The 20,798-nt window shown below is 35.8% G+C and overlaps 1 protein-coding gene across 4 annotated transcripts in view; it reads right to left on the bottom strand.

Moving 5' to 3' along the window:
* Positions 1 to 645: 645 nt before the first annotated feature.
* Positions 646 to 20,798, bottom strand: part of LOC145266560 (uncharacterized) — a 38,326-nt gene continuing 18,173 nt past the window's right edge. For 2 of the 4 annotated variants that reach the window (XM_080122374.1, XM_080122376.1), the window contains 6 exons: positions 12,422 to 12,638; positions 10,329 to 10,503; positions 8,288 to 8,385; positions 5,530 to 5,815; positions 2,467 to 2,642; positions 646 to 1,419 (listed from right to left, as the gene is read on the bottom strand). In XM_080122374.1, the coding sequence (XP_079978500.1) occupies positions 673 to 1,419; positions 2,467 to 2,642; positions 5,530 to 5,815; positions 8,288 to 8,385; positions 10,329 to 10,503; positions 12,422 to 12,638 (1,699 nt within the window). In that variant the 3' untranslated portion in view covers positions 646 to 672. The remainder of the gene's footprint in view (positions 1,420 to 2,466; positions 2,643 to 5,529; positions 5,816 to 8,287; positions 8,386 to 10,328; positions 10,504 to 12,421; positions 12,639 to 20,798) is intronic. The other 2 variants (XM_080122375.1, XM_080122377.1) reach the window with 1 other exon arrangement.

Here is a 20,798-nt window from a genome sequence, read left to right as displayed (position 1 = left end):
GAAGCATGTGAAGGTTGCCAACATCCTTAAGTGAATGTGTTTCTGTGGAATAAACTGGATTTGAATTTAGTACATCTAGGTTGTCAGTCCATTATACAAAAGGAAGAGACTGAAAAGCTAGAGAAATCAATGTATGCTTATTAGTTTTTGATTACATTTTCAAAGAATTTACTTTCAAAATTGAGCACTTGTACAGTTTAAGACATTAAAAAATGAAAATATAGAAGAAAGGTTATATTGTATGTATCCGTTTTGAACTGAAGATCTCCGAAGAAAAATTTCACTTAATTTAATTGAGTAGCGGAAAAACATTTTTATGACAGCACGTTGAAGGTAGAGATCTTTAAATTTTAAAAAATTTTTAGAACACGCCACAGGGAGATAACTCCATGTAAAGCGCCGACACTCCCTCCCCATCTTTTAATTCTAGCTTTTCTTCCTAAGAATCAAACCTTTTGCTCGGTATCATAACAAATTGTTTTTCACAGTAAAAAAAAAAAAAAATTGAAATTTTTTTTCGGAGAAGTTCATTCCATAATGGATATGTACAATTTACTTTTTTCAATATTTTCATTTTTTAATGTCTTGATTAAACTGTACAAGTTCCCAAAGTTGTTAAAAAAGAAAACAATTTTGTTAAACCACTTTTTTTTTTTTTTTTTTTTTTTTTTTTTAATAACAATCAATGATTTTATTTTCATCTTCACTCATTTCTTCACAATCCGCTAAAATATCCTCAATTAACGACAGTGGATCTTTTGAATAAAGATCACAGTTGGCTTCTGACTCGGACCAATCTTTCCGGAAACCAATCTCTGAAAGTCTTTGCAGAAAAATAGACCCCTCATTTCTCAAACGGTCTCGTACGAGACCCTTACAACAGCTTTCTGTACAACAGTTAAAAAGTTCCTCTCCCTTTTTGGCGGCGGCCACACTTTTAACACAAGTCTGTTTTATGGTTAAATCTTCGTCCTCTTGATCAGAGAACAGTAATTTTGACAACACTTGTCCCACTCTTTGACAAACGCTATCGTCACAGTCTTTGACTGCCACAAGTAAGGAATTGGTACATCCGATCTTTGAGAGAGTCTGAATTTTTTGGACCAGGGTGCATGTCTTACAAGCCTGACATCTGTTTTTGGAGAAGGCGGGTAAGTGAAGGGCATAAGCATGAACTGCTGTTTGAGCAAAACTCTCCGTTTTGATAACGTCTTCCCAAACGCACACAGCTAAGATCTTTACTTCCCAATCCAGGTCACAGTTAAGAATCTTGACAACAGCTTCGTAGATAACCGTCTTTTGAGAAGATGTCAGGAGTTTTCTTTTGTGGGTCTCCAGTAGAAAATTCATCGCAGCTCGACGTGGAAAGGCTTCGGTGTCCGTTCGGAGAACTTCAATGAAGTCTTGGAGAATATCATCCTGAACAAAAAAAAAATGGTGCTTCTTTAACAATGCTACACGATTGTTGGTAAAATTTATTAGGTTATTTTCCTAAATAGCTAACAAAAAAAAAAAAAAAAACCGGTGAAAAAATAAAATGCATAACAAATGTTATCAAATGAAGACTTAAGTTACTTTTCTTATGTTTTAACTTATTTTAAAGTATTTTTTTTTTTAAATAAAAGGTACTGTCAAATTAAAATTAAAAAAAAACGGTGATTACATTTGAGCCTCGAAAATCGCTCAAAAATTGAAAATAAAAAAAATACTGATAGAAATATATCTAGTCACCAATCGTGCAAAAATGTAATGCTTCATCAGTATTTGTTTAATTTTTGATTTTTGAACGATTATCAAGGCTTCATTATGGCTCAAATGAGGCCACCATTTTGTTTTTCATTCTTAGGTTACACATTATCAAATATAAGCTGGTTTTTAAACTCAGGTTATACATTACCAGATGTACGGCTGTCTTTACATGTTACAGTCTGGCTCACATGCTAAGTCAGTATTTTAAGTCATAATGTTACAGAATAGAATGTATATATAGGCATTAAGATAGGAAGGAAAAGACGTGTACCAATTGGGAAGTTACGCTAGACAAGCATGCAAGTTTATTCTTAATCCTCTGAAAGAAAGCCTTCTGGCCTAGCAGTTGTATCTGGTACAGTATATTCAGAGCCAGCTGTTTCTGGTGCCGTGTACTGAGAGTCAGCCTTGTCTGGAGCTGTGTATTGAGAGCCGACCCACATAGCAGTTATTTAGAGAGAACAACGTTACATAAAACTCACATTACACATTGTATTGTTCTTATATTATTCCTCTCCATGCAACGCATGTCCTCAACTCTCAATGGTATGGTTTCATTTCCATCCATTATCACACTTCATACACATACCTGACGGACTCTTCCAATATTAATTAATGAAGAATAATCTCAATTATAGGGCCTTAAGGTTTCCCTCGAATACAGTTTTGTCAGTTTAAATTTGAGTATAAAAAAAAAAAAAAAATTATTTCACTTACCAGGCTTTTTTTAGAAACACTGAGAAAATCTGACCAAAGGTCATCTGTCTGAAGGCAGACGGTCATTGCTGATATGGTTGTTGCTCGGACATAACTTTCTCCGTCCGAGAAACTTGAATAAACAGAATTATGCAATTTATATTTTTTTACCCACGACGAGAGGCATGATGACACTGCTTGGTGAAAAGATAAAAAAAACAAAACAAGATTAATGTTAGGAGGCTGAAGATCAGTAGAAAGGAAGCTTGGGGGGGTATAGAAGCATATGTTGAACACTAGAAATGACAGACCGCTTAATTTTAAATAAAATGGTAAAGTGACAATAAGTCAACTGGCCAAAATTTATGTAAGAATATGGTAGAATAATATGTAGGTTTGCTGTTGCGATATAAACGCCATCATACACTCCATGCTGCCAACACATTGCAACCCCCATCGTTGTGCGTTTCGTGGATTTTATGTTTTCTTATAATTCTCTTTTCTTGGCCGTGATCATCGTGGGTTTTTAAAAAAAAATTTTTTTTTTTATTACATGGGGGTCACCACTTATCAAGGCCCGAAGGCCACTCAGGGATAAGGGTTATTGCGTGTACAGTAATCAATGAGATAGTATTGTAGTAATCATTAGTATTGGGGGTTTTGATAGAGTGTCTTACTTAAGGGGGCGGTTTGTCAGGAGTTTGTTTATGTTGGACTTCAAGACGTCAAAGTTGTAGTCAGGTGGGAAACAGGCAAGCGGCAGAGAGTTCCACTGGCGTGCAGTTCTAAGAAAGAAGCTTTGCTCATGGAATCTACGTTTGGATTTAGGCACAGATAAAGAGTGGGGAAAATTATTGACGGTAGTTTCAGCCAGACGGATGTTTCTCAGGAAAGATTGGCGAGGGGGGGACGAGGGATTGGAGCTCAGACGAGCACCTGCCATGGAAATAACGATAAAACAAAGTTTTCACATTGGTGAGTGTTGGGAGAGGTGCATGCGGGTTCACAAGTGTAAAACAAAATATATCAAAACGAGAGGAAGAAATAACACAACTCTATTGTTTAACATGGACTAAAGTCGGCTGGATTTGATGTGTGACACATCTAATCTGTTGAGGCCAGCTTTCTGTTTATTGTCAATTAATTTTGACTGGTTCAATCTCTTAGGAGCATGTGATCTGCTTTCTCATGCGTCCAATGCTAAGCTCATTCTGACATTCATTAATAACGTTTATATTAAGGTTTTCTAGAGTCAAGTATCAAAATGTTATTTATGCAATATAGCTTTGACCTTTTGAATCACATAAACAATTCTGACATACAACTCACACAAATTGACTTTTGATCATCTCTGTGTAAGCATTTCCACTGTGTGAAAGGAATCTATTTTTTTAGAACTGATGTTAATTTTAAACTTTAAAACTTTGTGTTTTGTTGTTTGAGGTTAGTAGTCAAGTATTGATTAGGACAGGAGGGGTATTGGGGGTTAGGTAACGAAAGAGGATCCAGATTTGAATTAAAACATGATTGGAGTAAAAGTTAAAGAGAGAGGACAACATCTCTAATAACTTGTTGGCCTTTTGGCTAAGAACAAACTGTAGTATCTGTTCTGATGCTACTCTTAGTCCATTCTGTTCTCAGTCAGTGAATGAGAAATCCTTCTGGATTGAAGCAATTTTTGTTTTGTTCAAATTCTGTTCCCCTTTTGGGAACTTACATATATAGTCATCCACATACAGTACTGTTCCGCCGTATCACAGCTCAGCAATGCAGCTAGACTAGTACCCATCCCTAGCCAGGGATTGGACCTACAACCATCTAGTTGATAGCTAGCAGCTTTAACCTCTGGCCCATAGGATCGGTGCCTGTAAACGATCTCATCAAATACCCATTATATAAACACTCACCCACTGCTTTACAGTGCGCGACTTGCTTGTTTATTTACAAACAGAGAGCTTCTTATTAATGCTAATTAAACAATGGATGAAATCATTTTACGACAGTGCTCTACCCGAGGAGATCACCGAAGTTAAGCAACGATGAGCCTGGCCAATGCCAGATGGGTGACCATTTAAGACTTTCAGGTGCTGCATGTGCTCTCCGCTTATCTTAGCATTGGTTCCAGTCATCCTGGACTTCTCCTTGCCACTGGACTCAAGCAGTGCTGATTCAAGAGAGGTGTGGTTAGGATTGCGCAACCCTTGCCACAGAATTGCACGTCCGTACAGGGGGTATCCTTTGTCTTTCGAGACTGAACGGAGGTATTAATTTATGATTTATAAATATATATACGCCTGTGTCTGTGAGGAATAAAGTAATTGAGTAAAGAGTTCAGAAAAAAATTACGGAGCTGAGGTTAGTCACGTGTGACTTAATACAAAAATAAATTATGGAAAATCATAAGGATGTGAGTTAAAATAAAGTTGCATTTTGTGAGCGATAAAGACACAAATATGAAAACATAAATTGGATGAAAACAATTCTATATAGATCAACATGACTTATTAATTTTTTGGATATATTCATTACTTAATAATAAACTTTCTACCGTATCGTTTTTCATAATTTTTTTTTTTTTTTTTTAATATTTTCATTAGACATGACAATCCAGTAGATACCATTGGTTTCACTTGAAATTCGATATTTCGATTTTCGCTACAAAGATTTGGCCAAGATCAAAGTGTTCTTCAGATGCTGCACTTCTATTTCTTGTTCTCTTTCGGTGGAGGAGCAGTCCTTCACGACTGAGACAATTTTTTATCTTTGTACCTTTTCTCCACATTAAAAAACGACCCTGGTGTCTAACTCTGTCCGGTGGGGAGGCATTGTAAATAGGTACAATAACAAAGAACCAGCTTATTTTCCTATTGTCTCCTGGTCAATCTAGGGGCAGATAACTCATGCTTCGAAATTTATTTTTTTAGCAAGGGAGATAACTTAAGGGTGCAAAAGAGTTTCCTCCCTTTAAATATATAAATTATTTTAAAGTATTATTAGGTGTTTCATGTATCCACCTAACATTTTGACATTTTTAAAACTCTTTCAAACAAAAGTTAGAAGATTGTAAGAACGAACTTGACTTACCAGCACAAGATGCAAATACCTTCATCAGGAACTCAACCGCGGTATCTCGAATCTCCCATTGAGGATGACAGAGAGAACAGTTTACAGCTTCAGCTATAATAACAGGGATTTCACCGGGCATCATCTTGTCATTGTTGCTGCCTGAATGATTCATCCGAGGATTCATGTCATAGTCCGGATCATCTTTGTCATCACGGCTTGATGCCAATGTTGGATTTTCTTCTGGTACACGAGATAACAGCAAAGGTAGATGGCACAAAATACAGGAGAAAGCATGGCTGATGACCTATAATTTTATAAATAGAGATGAAAACAATGTTACTGAAATGGTAAATGAAGCACAATTGTTTTGATTTTTGCCAAATAAATTGAATTGAATGTAAACTGTTGAATAGTGAGTCATTGAAATTAGCAAATGTGCATTTAATTAAAATATTGAATGTTTGAAAGCTATTTACCTCCAATAATTTTGTAAATAGAGATCAAAACAACCTTACTTAAATAAAGTAGTCTTTTGTGAGTGATAATAAACAAATGTGAAGAAATAAATTGGATGAAAACGATTCTGTGTAGATCAATTTCCCTTTAAATACTACTGCATTCTCTTCTGCGTAAATTTCTATCACCCTTTCCCTACATGGTAATGGAAGCACGATTGTTTTGGTTTTTGCTAAATAAATTGAATTGAATTTAAACTGTTGAAATAGAGAGTCATTGAAATTAACAAATCCACATTTACTTAAAAGATTGAAAATTTTGGAAACTATTTACTTCCAATAATTTCATAAATATCGTAAATAAGTTCTTGATGAGCCGTTCCATATAATTATCAAATTTAACAAAGTTTCATTACTAATGATTATTATATTGTCCAATTTCTACTGTACACTCTTTAACCCTTATCCTTGAGTGGCCTCTTGGCCTTGATAATGTGTTGATGCCTATGAAGAAAAAAAAAAAAAAGAAAAAGTCCAATGTGAACAAGTTCTAATTGAATCGTCCCACTAAGTAATCCAAGTTACAAAATTCCCACTGTTTACTATGCTAAAATCACAATGACTAATGTATACCTATTAACCCTTATCTTCGAGTGGCCTCTGGGCCTTGATAAGTGGTAAAAAAAAAATACAGATTAAAACAACCTTAATGAAATAAAGTAGTCATTTATGAGTGATGAGACATCAACATGAAGAAATAAACTGGATGAAAACGATTCTGTACAGATCAACAATTAATTATTATTTATTATAAAAAGACAACTGAAAAAGAATTACTTTAAAATTACTGGTTGGTTTTCCGGCATATCAGCCCTTTTCAGGTTATCTAATGCTGAATCCAGTTATTTTGAAGAAAAAGTTTTAAATAGAATATATTTGTTTTTTTTTTTTTTCAATTCAGTTTCTATTTAACCCATACTTGGGACCCTAACAGGTACTACGACTCAGGGTCAGAGTGAACCTGAGAGCAATGGCAATTAAAGGGGTGGCTTCACACTCCCCTAAGCTCGCAAGCTGGGGTCTCACCATTGGATATAGTTTAAGGTCATATCCAGGACTTGTCTGTCACTGTCTTCGCATTATTTCTTCATAGTGTTTGGTTTGCTTGTTTTGTTTTAAGGCATGTCAACCTTAAATAATAACCTCATTAATAATTCTTAATTATATTCTTAGTATCATTCACACCTTTTATTGTTAAGTAGTTTATGAGCAATAAAGCACAAATATGAAGAAATAATTGGATGAAAACAATAATAATTATTTACTATTTGGGGGTAATTTTACCCCTATAATGCCCCCCAGGGGATCAACCAGAATTATCCCGAAAAATTTGTTCTGACAAAAATTTACTTTTATCATCACTAATGTTTGTGCAAAATAAAAAAATAAAATCCAACATGTGATTATTGAGAAAAGTGTGAAAAAATGGACAGATGAAGAAAATTAAAATTCAAATAAAAAAATACTCATTGTAAGGTAAGTTTCATGAATAAATATTTATTTTTTGAAAAACAAAAAACTGATAGCAAACAAAAATTTTTTAAAAATTTATATTTGTTTTAATGAGTTTTTTTATGTTCAAATCAAGATAAATATTTATTTATTTATTTTTTTTATATGAAACCAATGATAGCAAAGAAATGTTTTCTAAAATGACTGCAAATTCATTGGCTCAGCATTTCGACACCTTTCAGCATTTTATGTAAACTGCTTGAAAAATTCTTCTCCTAATATACAAATGGCAAAATGTGTGTGTGTGTGTGTGTGTGTGTGAGTGTGAGTTTGTATATCTGTCAAAAACTTCCGACAGACGCGTCAGAACCTGAGCAAACTTGTATCATTTTCAAGATTGATCTTTTAGACAACAAATATAAAAAAATTGGCCAAATACATTAATTCCTTCACCCTCAACTGGCCAGTTCTTTACAAGGAAAGGTCGGTTTTTGTATCGCCATTTTTGCAAGTCATTGTTCCCTTTTCCATTGACTATGCTGAATTTCGATGTTCACAATTACCGGTTGCGTGATGGAGACATTGGCTAAGACGTCAAGTTGTTTTTTTTTTTCTTCCTTTGCGTGACGAGTTCGAGCCTGCTTGCCTGCCTGCCTACTACCACTTTCTTTTTTTTAATTATTTTAACACCTCTCTCTCCATTCTGTTGTTTTGATTTTTTTTTTACTTGACACATCCGGGCAACGCTGGTTACCCCCGCTAGTTTTACATAAGTATCAAAAATTAAAAAAAAAAAGAGAATGACTTACAGATGGCGTTTGTTCAAAATTTTCTACGAAACGCACAGAACTGTGAAGCAATTTCACAATACAATCAAATTCCAAGTGACACTCTTCAACACCACAATCTATAATAAAGAAATGAAAAATAAAAACTATTGATTCTTGTCCAGAATTCCCCCTATATTCAAAAATAAAAAGAAAGAATAATCTGTATGATGTATGTACAGGTGACAAAACGAAACTATTATATTCCAAAACTCACGTAAATTGATTGAGTATCTTTATTTTAATATAAGAAAATCATTTTAAAGCAATTAATGGGAATTTGTAGACAAAAATATAAGCATAAATCTTGCAAGTTGCAATTATTGCTGTGTTATCTCCCTTTCTTTAAGTTTTCAAAATGGAGGACAAGACAGTAGCTGTTTAATTACTTATGAAATTTTATTTTCTTATCTAAAAATAAAACTACTCGATCATTTATATGACCAACCTACCAGACGAAGGGATGATATCAAATCCACATTTGAAATCAAATTGGAAAAGCATTTTTTGTCATTTTACATGGCTTGTTGCGCTTTGCTATTTTGTTCTAATAAATTTGATTTGACTTAGATATTTAATATTTCTTTACAACTTGATGTCACTGAAGTTAAGCAATGATGAGCCTGGCCAGTACAAGGTGGGTGACCATTTGAGAAATACTAGGTGCTGTATGTGCTCTCTGCTTATCCTGGCATCGTTTCCATATTCTTAGATACACTTATATACTTGCAGTTGGAATTAAAACTGTTCTGATATGGTTGAAGATTGCGCAACTCGTGTCACAAACATTTCACACGCACCTTTCAGTGGGTATCCATAGTCTGTCAAAACTGAACGGAACATTTTTATATATAACCAAAATTAAACGCTACTCAAAGAATTGTTAATAAATTTCACAATTCTTTCTGCAATTCAATCATATTTATTTTGGCTTGAACCAGATCGGTATCAAAAGCACCTTCAGCGACTTCATCGCCGCCAGAACACAAGATTTTTACATTACTGGCACAAATACACTTGTTTTGCGTTGGCAAAAGTGTTGATTCTGATGATGCTTATTTCAATCAATAAATTTTTATTTAGGCCAAGATATGTTCATCTGAATTTAAAAGTTAAAACCGCAAGACATTTTTTGTCAACCTGATATTTATGCTGAGGGGGCACAAGTGTAAAAAGTTTACTGGAGCACATTCCTTTGAAGTATTTGTAAAAGAATACAGGGATGTGGCATTACAGCAATGCAACATAGGCTGGAGTTTCAGAAAAATACAATTGTGAATTACTTACAACCTCTATCCAGTCATGGCTGACAGAACGAGAGCATGCTACCCCCGTGGAGTAAATTAAAGGGTTCTGTTTGTAATTCCGTGCAAATTCCCGAGTTCGACAGAAACATTTCCAAGTTTGGCAAGATACACTTTGAGAAGGTCGGAGATTACATCAACCGAAATGTTGTGAAAAATCACACTCAAGATGAAAACAGTAGTCCGAAGATTCCAAATAATACAAATAACCAATCCTCATCTCAAAAATTCAGAAACGTGTCGAATTAGAATGAAAAACACAATGTGATTGAATTGGAGCAGTAGTAGAGCCTCAATAATCGTTCAAAAATCGAAATCAAACAAAATACTGGTAGAAAAAATATACAATAAATGTCACCAATCGTGTGAAAATGTAATGTTCTGCCAGTATTTTGTTTAATTTTCAATTTTTTAGCGATTATTGAGGCTCCACTACTGCTCTAATTTGACCACCATTTTGTTTTTTATTCTAACTTGACAGACTTTAAACTATGCTAATTTTTAAGTTAAAAAACACTTTAAAATAAGTTTAACTACAAAAAAAGAAACTTATTCAGATAGGTAGAAGAATAACTTTGCTTTCCTTTGGTAACATTTATTTATTGTATATATATATATATTTTTTTTGTTTTGTTAGCTATTCTGGAAAATCGCCATCTTTTTTACTTTGTCGACGATAGAAAGGGGAAGAGTTATAAACCAACAGCACAAGTACATACCTGATAACTTGCAAAAGTATTGCAATATCTTCACCAAAAACCTGTTACTTGAGGCCAAGGTATTTAAAAATTGGTAATGTCTCAAAGTCTGGAGTTCCTTCTTGGCAGCTAAAATACCAACAATTTTTAAAAGAAGATTTGATGTGGACTTTGATGCTCTTGCGATGTAGTCTTTCTAAATAAAAACAAAAAAATAAATCTGTATTAATTATTAATGGAAATTTATAAACCAGGTACTTGATATAGACCTGAATAGATGGAAGCGCCTCGTCTAATTTCTGTTTGGGAAGAGGTCGATGTTGGCACCTTGTCCCTGACCCTGTTTCCCGAACAATCCCGGGCCATATGGCCTGTCTCATTATATCAGTAGCAGCGAACAGCTGTCAGTCGCAGCCGGCAGTTCCTCACAATGTGGCCCTGGCCATTGTACCTATAACACATGACTTCACCATGCAGGCCGGGCCCCTCGAACAGTCTATCATCACTTGATGCGGGTTGTGCAGCAGCGACTACCGGTTCTCTCATCTCATAAGTATTCTTCATCACGGTCGTGGCCCGGTCTACCAGGTCATTAAAGGACAATGAAGCTATGCTTGAGCTAGCCCGCAGGAGTTGCTTTGCTCCGGTTGGGAGCTCTGCCAAAAATTTGCATGCCAAGGCCCGCTCAGGCAGCCCACCAAACAACACTGTCAACTTCGTCAGCTCAACCAAATAAATGTCGACAGTTTCGCCGGGATGTAAGGTTCTTGCCTCAAATTGCTCCCAAGCAGTGATGGGGTCGATAGCTAACACCAGATAGGAACTCTGAAACTCTTGACTGCCTTCCGTAGTTGTTGTTGTCTCACCACGGTTTTGGCCAAATAAGCCTCTGGCCGGCTTTGGATAGAATTAAAAATTGTCTGAAGATAGCGGTTTCAATCCTACCCAAAGTCGGCTAGAGGCTTACTTGGCCAAAACGTGGTGAGACAACAACAACTATGGAAGGCAGTAATTGCTGTGAATGCAGTCAAGAGATTCGGAGTTCCTATCCGTCGCGGTTACCACCTGACGAAGGCCAGAGGAATAGTTAGCTGAAACGTCGTGAAACAACAAGTAAGAAAAGATGAGGATAATAGTCTGCAATAAATAAAAATTAATGAGTTTTATTCTTTCTTTTAATTTGTTGCGCGTTCGTATCCTTGACCACTGTATCACTTCTAGCTCCGAGGAGAAACCGCATCAATGGCTTCTTTGATAAGATAACCTTGATCCTATTTACAATGCCTCCCCACGAGGGCAGAGTTAGACACCAGGGTTGTTTTTTAACGTGGAGAAAACGAACAAAAATAAAAATGGTCTTAGTCATGAAGGATTTCTCCTCCACTGAGAGAGAGAACAAGAAATTATTCTAATAGTTTCTTCCCCCGACCAGCTAGACTTTAGAATTCCCTGCCTGCTTCTCTGGCTGTACTGATATGCAGAAGTTTAAATGTAACATAAACAAATATCTTGCTAATCTTTCCTAGACATGGCCCCCAAATAGTAGCCTCTTAGGACATAAGTGGTGATATGCTTTGTAAGGGGTGAACAATAGTATAAAAAAAAAAGAAAACAAAAAATTAAAGTGTAGCATCTGAAGAACAGATATTACACTTTGATCTTGGACCGAAGGCTAAGATAACATTGTTGACCAGCCCAATGAAAGTTTCTCATGCGAAGAGCTCACTGGAGGGTTGGTTGGTTGGTTGTTTTTGTTTTACAGCATATCAACCTTTTTCAGGTTATTTAATGCCGAATCTAGTTATTTGGAGGAACGATTTTTAATGGAGTATATTTTTAAAAGTTAGATTCTATTTAACCCATAGTTGGGACCCTAACAGGTACTACCACTCCGGGTTAGAGTGGACCTGGGAGCAATGACAATTAAAGAGTGACTCCACACTCCCCAAGGCCCGCAAGGTGGGGCCTCACCATCGGATATAGTTTTAGGTCATATCCAGGACCCACTGGAGGGAGGTGATGTGGCACTGCGGTCGGACCACCGCATTTGGCAGGAGGTGTTGCCAGGGCACATGAAGTATGCAACACAGACACAAACATAACAACATAATTACCTTGATGATTTGGGTCTCCAAGATTTCAAACCAACAATCAATGGAATGTGAAACAATCTTTTCACATTCAACAGGAGAAAATGATTCTTTCTCCGACGTCGGATCACAAGGTGGTTTCTCGACACATGATTTGCAAGAAATTAAATTTTCAATATCAGAAAGAAGTCGCTGGAAATCCTGAATTAAATTTTCACAGAGTTCTTCTTCTTCTGAATGTCTGAAAAAAAAAAAAAAAAAAAAAAAAAAATTAATTAAAGTCTTGGGTTTTTGTGCGGAATTCTTCCCATATTAAAAATCAAAAATAAAGAAAATTTTTTGGTACTTGCGCAGTTTAATCGAGACATTACAAAATGAAAATATTTTTTTAAAAATATTTATATTGTATGTAGTCGTTATGGAATAAAGTTTTCATACAAAAAAAATCCCTTCATTTGACCAAGAAGTTTTTTGTTTTTTTTACAGAGGAAAATCAAATTTTAATGAAATCGATCGTGTTGTCAATGGGGACGAGGAGGAGAGTGCATTTAAATGAAAAAGGGGTTAAAAAAAGACAAAAAAACATTGTAAAATAAGTGAAAAAAACTATAATATTTATCTAGGTATTTTTTCTACCCATGTTTTAAAATAATCAAATTTTGACAAACTTTAAATGGTGATTGGAGTTATTTCCCCTGACGCCTTCCCCCTCATCATCCTCGAAATAAACAAGATGGCAGCGACCGATCGATCTTATTAAAGTTAGATTTTCCTCTGTAAAAAAAACTATTTGATCAAATTAAGTGATTTTTTTGTATGAAAACTTTGTTCCATAATGAATTCATACAATATAACATTTTTTTCAATATTTTCATTTTTTAATGTCTTGATTAAACTGTACAAGTACCAAAATTTATGTTATGAACATATCCGTGACGAAACAAAAATATCATATTCCAAAAATCATATAAATTGATCAAGTAGTTTAATTTTTAAATAAGAAAATCAAATTTTATGAGCTAGTGAAGAAGTGACTGTCTTGCCCCCACCCTGCAGTTTTTTAAAAAAGGGAGATAACTCACTATTATGTAAGATTTCTGCTGCAATGCCTACAAATTCCCATTAATCGCTTAAAAATGATTTTCTTTATAAAAATAAAAATACTTGATCAATTTATATGATTTTTGGAATATGATATTTTTGTTTCATCATGGGTGCATACATTATACAGAAAAAATTAATTTTTGGTTTTGGTTCAGAATTCTCCCTGTATTAAAAAAAACAAAAATAAAGAAAAATCTGCATGATATACATAGCTGTGATGAAATAAAAGTATCATATTCCAAAAATCATGTAAATTGATCAAGTAGTTTAATTTTTTTAAAGAAAATCAAATTTTATTCTATACTAGCTGTACCTGGCCACGCGTTGCTGTGGCTCAGTTTGTTAAAATGGAACACATGTGAAAGTAGAGAAAAGTTTGATTCTTTTTTTCAAGAGAATGTACAAATTATTTATTTTTTTTTAACAGATGTTAAGAAAATAAACAGAAAAATACTTCCATCATTAATTATGCAAAAAAATAAATAAAATACGATAAAACTTGCTGAGTATGCACTGTTTTACGGTTGTTGTAAAAATGGAACGGAAACTTAAATTTCGCTTCATTTTAATCTTTCTTAATTATTTAATTGTCCCCCCCCCCAACGAATATAATCAAAACAGTAACATTCAACAATTGTACTTTATCTATATAAAACACAAAATGGGTGTTTGTATTACTGTACACATAGATTCGAAAAAGTTGTGAAAAAAAAACAAAAAACAAATATATAACAAATAAATGTTATAAAAGCCAAGATAAGTTACTTTTCTGCCAAACTGGATAGATATATTTTTCGTGTATTTATTCAATGTAACATATTTATTCAGCTCGAAAACCATACAGTGTTTACCGATGTATTCGGAAATTCAAGATGGCGTCTCACACCCTCATTAACACCGTAAGTATGGAAGAAGGTGTTATAAATAAAAAACTATACACAATTTATAACATCTTTTCCCACACTTACCGTGTTAAAGAGAGAATCAGACGCCATCTTGAATGTTCCAATACATCGGTAAACACTGTATGGTTTTCGAGCTGAATAAACATGTTACATTGAATTGGGAAAAGATGTTATAAATAAAAAATCTAATGAAATACTGTTAAAAACTCGCTCAATACATGTTAATGCGACATAGGTTGACATATATTCGGCGTGTTTTTAATAGTATTTTGTATATTTTTTTATTTATAACACCTTTTTCTATACTTACGGTGTTAAAGAGGGTGTGAGACGCCTTCCTGAATTTTCGAATACATCGGTAAACACTGTATGGTTTTCGAGCCGAATAAATATGTTACATTGAATAAAAACACGAAAAAGATATCCAGTTTGGCAGAAAAGTAACTGATCTTGGCTTTGAGAACATTTATTTGTTATGTATTTTTTTTTTTTTTGACAACTTTTTCGAATCTATGTGTACAATAATACAAACCCCCTTCGGAGGTTGGAATGGCCCCCCCCCCCCCACCTAAAATCTAGTTGGAAAAATCGATTTTATAGTGAGATTAAAGAATGGTTAGTCTAAAAAAAGAGTGAAAAACAAAACAAATAAGCAATTAATAATTATTACCAAAAGCAATAAATGCTACTTTTTTTTACTGGCACAAATAGAGTTGGATACACAAGTAATAGTCGTAGAGTGATAGAGTGTAAGTAAAACCTGGAATATCCGGTTGTTTCGTTTCGTTTTAACAATGGAAAGAGCAGAAAATGGAGAGAAAAGAAAGAAAGAGGGAAAGACCGAAAGGAAAGATAAAGATAGGGAAGTACCCCCACCACCATCACCCATAAAGCAAAAAGACAACGAAAGGTAAGAAAGAAAGAAAGAAAGAAAGCAAAAAAGCACGTAAGGAAAGAGCGAAACGGAAGTTGTGTTTGTGTAAGTAAGTTTGGTGCGTTTCACGTAAATGTCAATTCAGGTTTTCATTAAACTTTAACCACACGGGTTATAACGAAATCGAAGTAATGTAATTGTAAATTCAATTCCAGGTAACGGATTGTGTTCTGTTTGAATCTAATTTTATTATAATAAATGCTTTATAAATTGTGTTTATGTTTTATGCTAACCAATGGCAAAGTAAGCGTGGTTCGTTTCAGTGTAGGTCCAGTCCAGTTTTTAGATAAATTCTAACCGGTGATCGGTTTTAAATGTCTCCTGTGAACGTTCTGGTACGGTGTAAGTGAGTGGCGGTGGTAGGATGAATTTGTTAGAGAGAGTTTACTTTACTACTTCCATTAAATGTAACCGATTTTTACAGTGGACTCTCACCAGACAGAATATAGGAAACTGTGATCAGCGAGATCCTTGATATGTAATAACCCTATAACATACGGCAGATGTCGTGATTCAGTTTGTGAATGATACGGCTGCACCAAATGTATACAGGTGCAGTCATATAAACGTCAAAGTCGGAGGGGAAAAAAGGAGTTCATTTTATTTATATAGAGAAGAGAAGAGATGAGTCGTGGAATTGCATTTATCTGATTGGTTTGGTTGGTTTTTGTTTTACGGCATATCAACCCTTTTCGGGTTATTTAATGCCGAATCCAAAGATTTAAGAAAAATTTTTTTAATAGAATATATTTGTTGTTTTCACGTCGGTTTCTATTTAACCCATAGTTGGGACCCTAACAGGTACTATCACTCCGGGTCAGAGTGGACCTGGGAGTAATGGTAATTAAAGGGTGGCTCCACACTCCCCAAAGCCCACAAGCTGGGGCCTCACCATCGGATATAGTTTAAGGTCATATCCAGGACCTGCATTTATCTGAATGATGGCATTATGAATATGCATGCATGATGTAATAGCTATTGGTTCATGTTTAAATTTTTAGCTTTACAATAAACATGCCTTCATAGCTCAGGTATTAACATAAAAACAAAAATTAAATCACAAGCTAAACATTTTGGTTTCAATTCTCATTGGTGGTGCACAAGTCATTTTTTTTTTTGAAACTTTTGAAATCATTACTATTGGGTCGAATATAATATAATAATAAATACAAAATATCATATTTAAGCGTATTTTACAACCGGGCATTGCCATGCGGCCTGCTAGTATTTCAAATTAATGAGATTTATCATTAGTAACTTAAAAAATGATTTTCTTTATAAAAATAAAGCTACTTGATAAACTTATATGATTCTTGGAATATGATATTTTCGTTTCATCATGACTACATATATCATACAAATTCTTTTCAAATTTTTTTTTTTTTTACATAGGCATAACCACTTATCAAGGCCCAGAGACCACTCGAGGATAAGGGTTAAGAGTATACAATAGTCAATTGGACAATATAGTAATTGTTAGCAATGGAAATTCATAAATTTGTTAACTTAAGTGGAACGGTTCATCAAGAACTTGTTTACGTTGGACTTGAAGACAACCATATTGTAGTCAGCTGGAAAACTGAAGACAATTCCACAGGCGTGCAGTTCTAAGAAAGAAGCTTTGTTCATGGAATCTATGTTTAGGTTTAGGCATAGATAAAGAGTGGGAGGAATTATTGATAGTGTTTTCAGCTAGACGAGTGTTTCTTGTGAAAGTTTGGCGAGGGGGGACCATAGATTGAAGCCGAGTCGAGCATTTGCCATTGTTTTTCAATAAACGGGTAATTCTGGATAAGAACCAAAGTTTCTATTCTATCATGCTCCAATAGTTAATAGAAACTGCTGACCGCAGGATTTCTCCCCACCAAAAAGCAGCCAATCTTCCTGGGCAGTAAAAGTTCTTGCTTGTAGAGGTGAATTGCTTTAAGTATCTAGGTTAAGTCATCGTTGCTACGTTAAAAGGGTGGCAGATATTAATAGCCACATCGCTAGTGCTCGCCTCATCTTTTGCCACCTTCATTCCCATTTGTGGTCCAGACATGAAATCAAGCTCGCCACAAAATTATCAATACCATTCTTCTCTACAGTTGTAAGTCCTGGCCAATGAGAGCTGCTGATCTTCGCAGACTGGAGGTTTTTGATCATTTCTGTCTGTGTTTTTTTTTTTTTTTTTTTTTTTTACAAAGGCATCACCACATTATCAAGGCCCAGAGGCCACTCAAGGATAAGGGTTAAAGAGTGTACAGTAGAAATTGGTCAATATAGTAATCATTAGTAATGAAAATTTGGCAAATTTAATAACCTATATGGAACGGCCCATCAAGAACTTATTTACTTTAGACTTGAACACAACCATATTGTAGTCAGCCGGAAAGCAGGAAAACGGAAGACAATTCCACAGGCGTGCAGTTCTAAGAAAGAAGCTTTGTTCATGGAATCTACGTTTAGGTTTAGGCACAGATAAAGAGTGGGGGAAATTATTGATAGTGTTTACAGCTAGACGAGTGTTTCTTGTGAAAGTTTGGCGAGGGGGGACCATAGATTGAAGCTCAGTTGAACACTTTCCATGAAAATAACGATACATCAGAGACAAACTCGCAACATCTCTTCTGTGAGATAGAGGTTGCCAGGAGGAGAAAAGGACATCTCCTACGAGGCTACGAAGTCTATTTTGAACTCTATCAAGGCAGGACAAGTCCTTTCTAGCAGCTCCTGCCCAGATGTGGCAACAGTATTCCATCCTTGGACGTACCTGGCTCTTATATAGATAGAGAATAGCATCAGCAGTGAGATATCTACTGGATCGATAGAAAGATCCCACCATTTTTCCAGCGGCCTTGGCAACAGATTTGATATACGTGTTCCATTTAAGATCAGGAGTAATGGTCAAGCCCAGAAGCTTGTCAAAACTTGAGGCCTCCTGAAGACGAGAGCCATTCATTTCAATTGATGACAAATGTGGATTAGAATGTTGATGATGTAAAGAGAGAAGCTTGGTTTTAGATGCATTAAAAGTAACCAGCCACTCCTTTCCCCATTGTACTACGTGCTCAAGATCAGAGGAGAGAGAATTGGAGAGAACTTGCTCGTTTACTGTCTTAGATGTGGTACCATAAATGGTAGTGTCGTCAGCATAAATGTCTACAAATGATGTAAGGATATGATTTGGAAGATCATTAATGTAGATCAGGAAAAGAGTTGGGCCCAGGATGGATCCCTGAGGGACACCGGCATTAATACTGTGAGCTTCTGATTTTTGCCCCTCAACTACTACTCTTATGGGGTTGGCGGTCTTGGTCGCAAAGGGTAGAATTAGCTGCAAAGTTCTTGACAAAGCGTTTGGCTTTGTCTGATGCTGACGAGATTACCTCAGGTCCATTGATAATAGTTGGGATGGAGCACACGCTTCTGTTCAGGATTCTGTTTGCTATTTGCCAAAACTGGTGGGAACCAAGCCGCTGCTCAGCTACTTTGGACTTAACAGATTGAGCATACAACTCTCTTGCGTTCCTTATTACTTTCTTACAATGGTTGCTGGCAGTCCTGAAAACGGCTTTAGCTTCCATACATCTATTACGTTTGAAGCAGTGGAAAAAGTGATTTCTGTGCGCAATGGCAGCAGCACATTCTGGAGAGAACCATGGCTGGCTGTTAGGTTTTTGCTGAAACTTTTTAGAGGGTATGAAATGGTCAATACCTACAATTAACCATTCAGTTAGGTCTAATACTATAGAGGACACATCCTTTTTAAACATGGAATGCAGAGGTAGATCAGATATAAATGTACGGAAGCTATCCCAGTCAGCCTTAGTGTATCGATATACTGTACGATGAAGAGGTACGTCTGGGGACTTATTACATTTCATTTTTATCTTAATTGATACAACAGAGTGGTCGGAAGATCCAAGAGGCGACAGAACAGAAACTGAACATAGTTCAGGGCAAGTTGTGAGAAAAAGGTCTAGTAGGCTCGCATACTGGCCGTCATTATCGGGCACACGGGTAGGTTCCTGAGGTTGCATCTTTCATGTGACCTGGCAACACTTCCTGCCAAATGCGGTGGTCCGAGCGCAGTGCCAAATCACCTCCCTCCAGTAAGCTCTTCTCATGAAACGCATTTGCTGGGCTGGTCAACAAGGTTATCTTATCAGAGATGCCATTGATGCGGTTCCTTCTCAGAGCTAAAAGAAGTGATACAATGATCAGCTTAAAATGTGGCTCAGAACGGTTAAGCAAGATACCAAACTGGGTCTGACGATCTACACTGCTCACCACTGAAACCGTAACTGGCAGTGGATAATGTCAGCGTTGATGATGGATCACTGAGCTTGCTCAGCTTTTGTGCGAGATGTGATGAATTCATTAACCGATCCTGCCTCAAGACAAGAAAAAGTTAATAGGAAATAAACTACAGAGTCAACTCTGAGAAAAAGTCTCTGAAGCCAACAAGAAAGGATCACAACCCAATCATCTGCCCTGGACGAAACAGTCGTTTCAGACAGAAACGATCTCTGAGAGACAATGAAAACTGGAATGATTTATGTGAAATTGCTGCAGACATGCTCTGGTTTTTCTGTGACAAGAAATACTTCTGATAAAGCCAAAAGATCAACTTCAGTATGGACCCGAAATAATACAAAAATATATTGAAAAGTCCACAAGGACCCATTGCACACTTATTAAGAGTACTTGGCAAAAATCAATTGCAGAAGTGATATTCTCCTGAAGGTTGAAGATTCAATTCTCAGTTTGGATGACTGAAAAATACAACTGCAAATTACTTAGGATATTTATCCAGTCATGTAAAATAAATAAAGAGTTCCGTTCCAAATTCTGTGCAAATTCCTGAATTTGACAGAAACATCCCTCAGAGTTCAACAGGATACACCTGAAGAAGGTCAGAGGTTACATCAATTGAGACATTGTGAAAATGACATTCAAGATTAGAACAGTAGTCGGAAGACTCCAAATAATATGGAAATACTTTTTACACCTGAGAGTATCCTATACCTCTACAAGGCCATCATTCGCCCATGTGTGGAGTATTGTTGCTACATCTTGGCCACTACATCTACCACTAGCCTCTCTCTCTTGGATAGGATCCAAAAAAGAGTTTTCAATCTAATAGGTCCCACTTTGTCAACTAAACTCCAACCCCCTGTCCCATCACCGTAATGTTGCATCTCTATGCCTGTTTTACAAATATTTTAGTGGAATGTACTCTGATGAACTTGTTGCACTTGTGCCCCCTCAACGTACATATCCTCGACAAACCTGCTTAGCAACAAAATCTCACCCCTTCGTCCGAAGAATCCAAATAATACATTTCAGACTAAGTTCATATTTGACACCTAAATTATGTTAATACTTGCCTGGGTGCCGATCAACTTCTAGAACAAGAGGTGGCATACTATCCCTTATCCAAAAAAAATGGGCCGAGAGCCATGCAGACAATGTT

The sequence above is a fragment of the Euprymna scolopes genome, chromosome 41 (assembly GCF_053919585.1).
Source record: "Euprymna scolopes isolate OS-2025 chromosome 41, ASM5391958v1, whole genome shotgun sequence".
NCBI classification, from domain to species: Eukaryota; Metazoa; Mollusca; class Cephalopoda; order Sepiida; family Sepiolidae; genus Euprymna; species Euprymna scolopes.
Note: the sequence above shows the minus strand (reverse complement) of the source record. Positions and strands in the feature narration are given on the sequence as shown.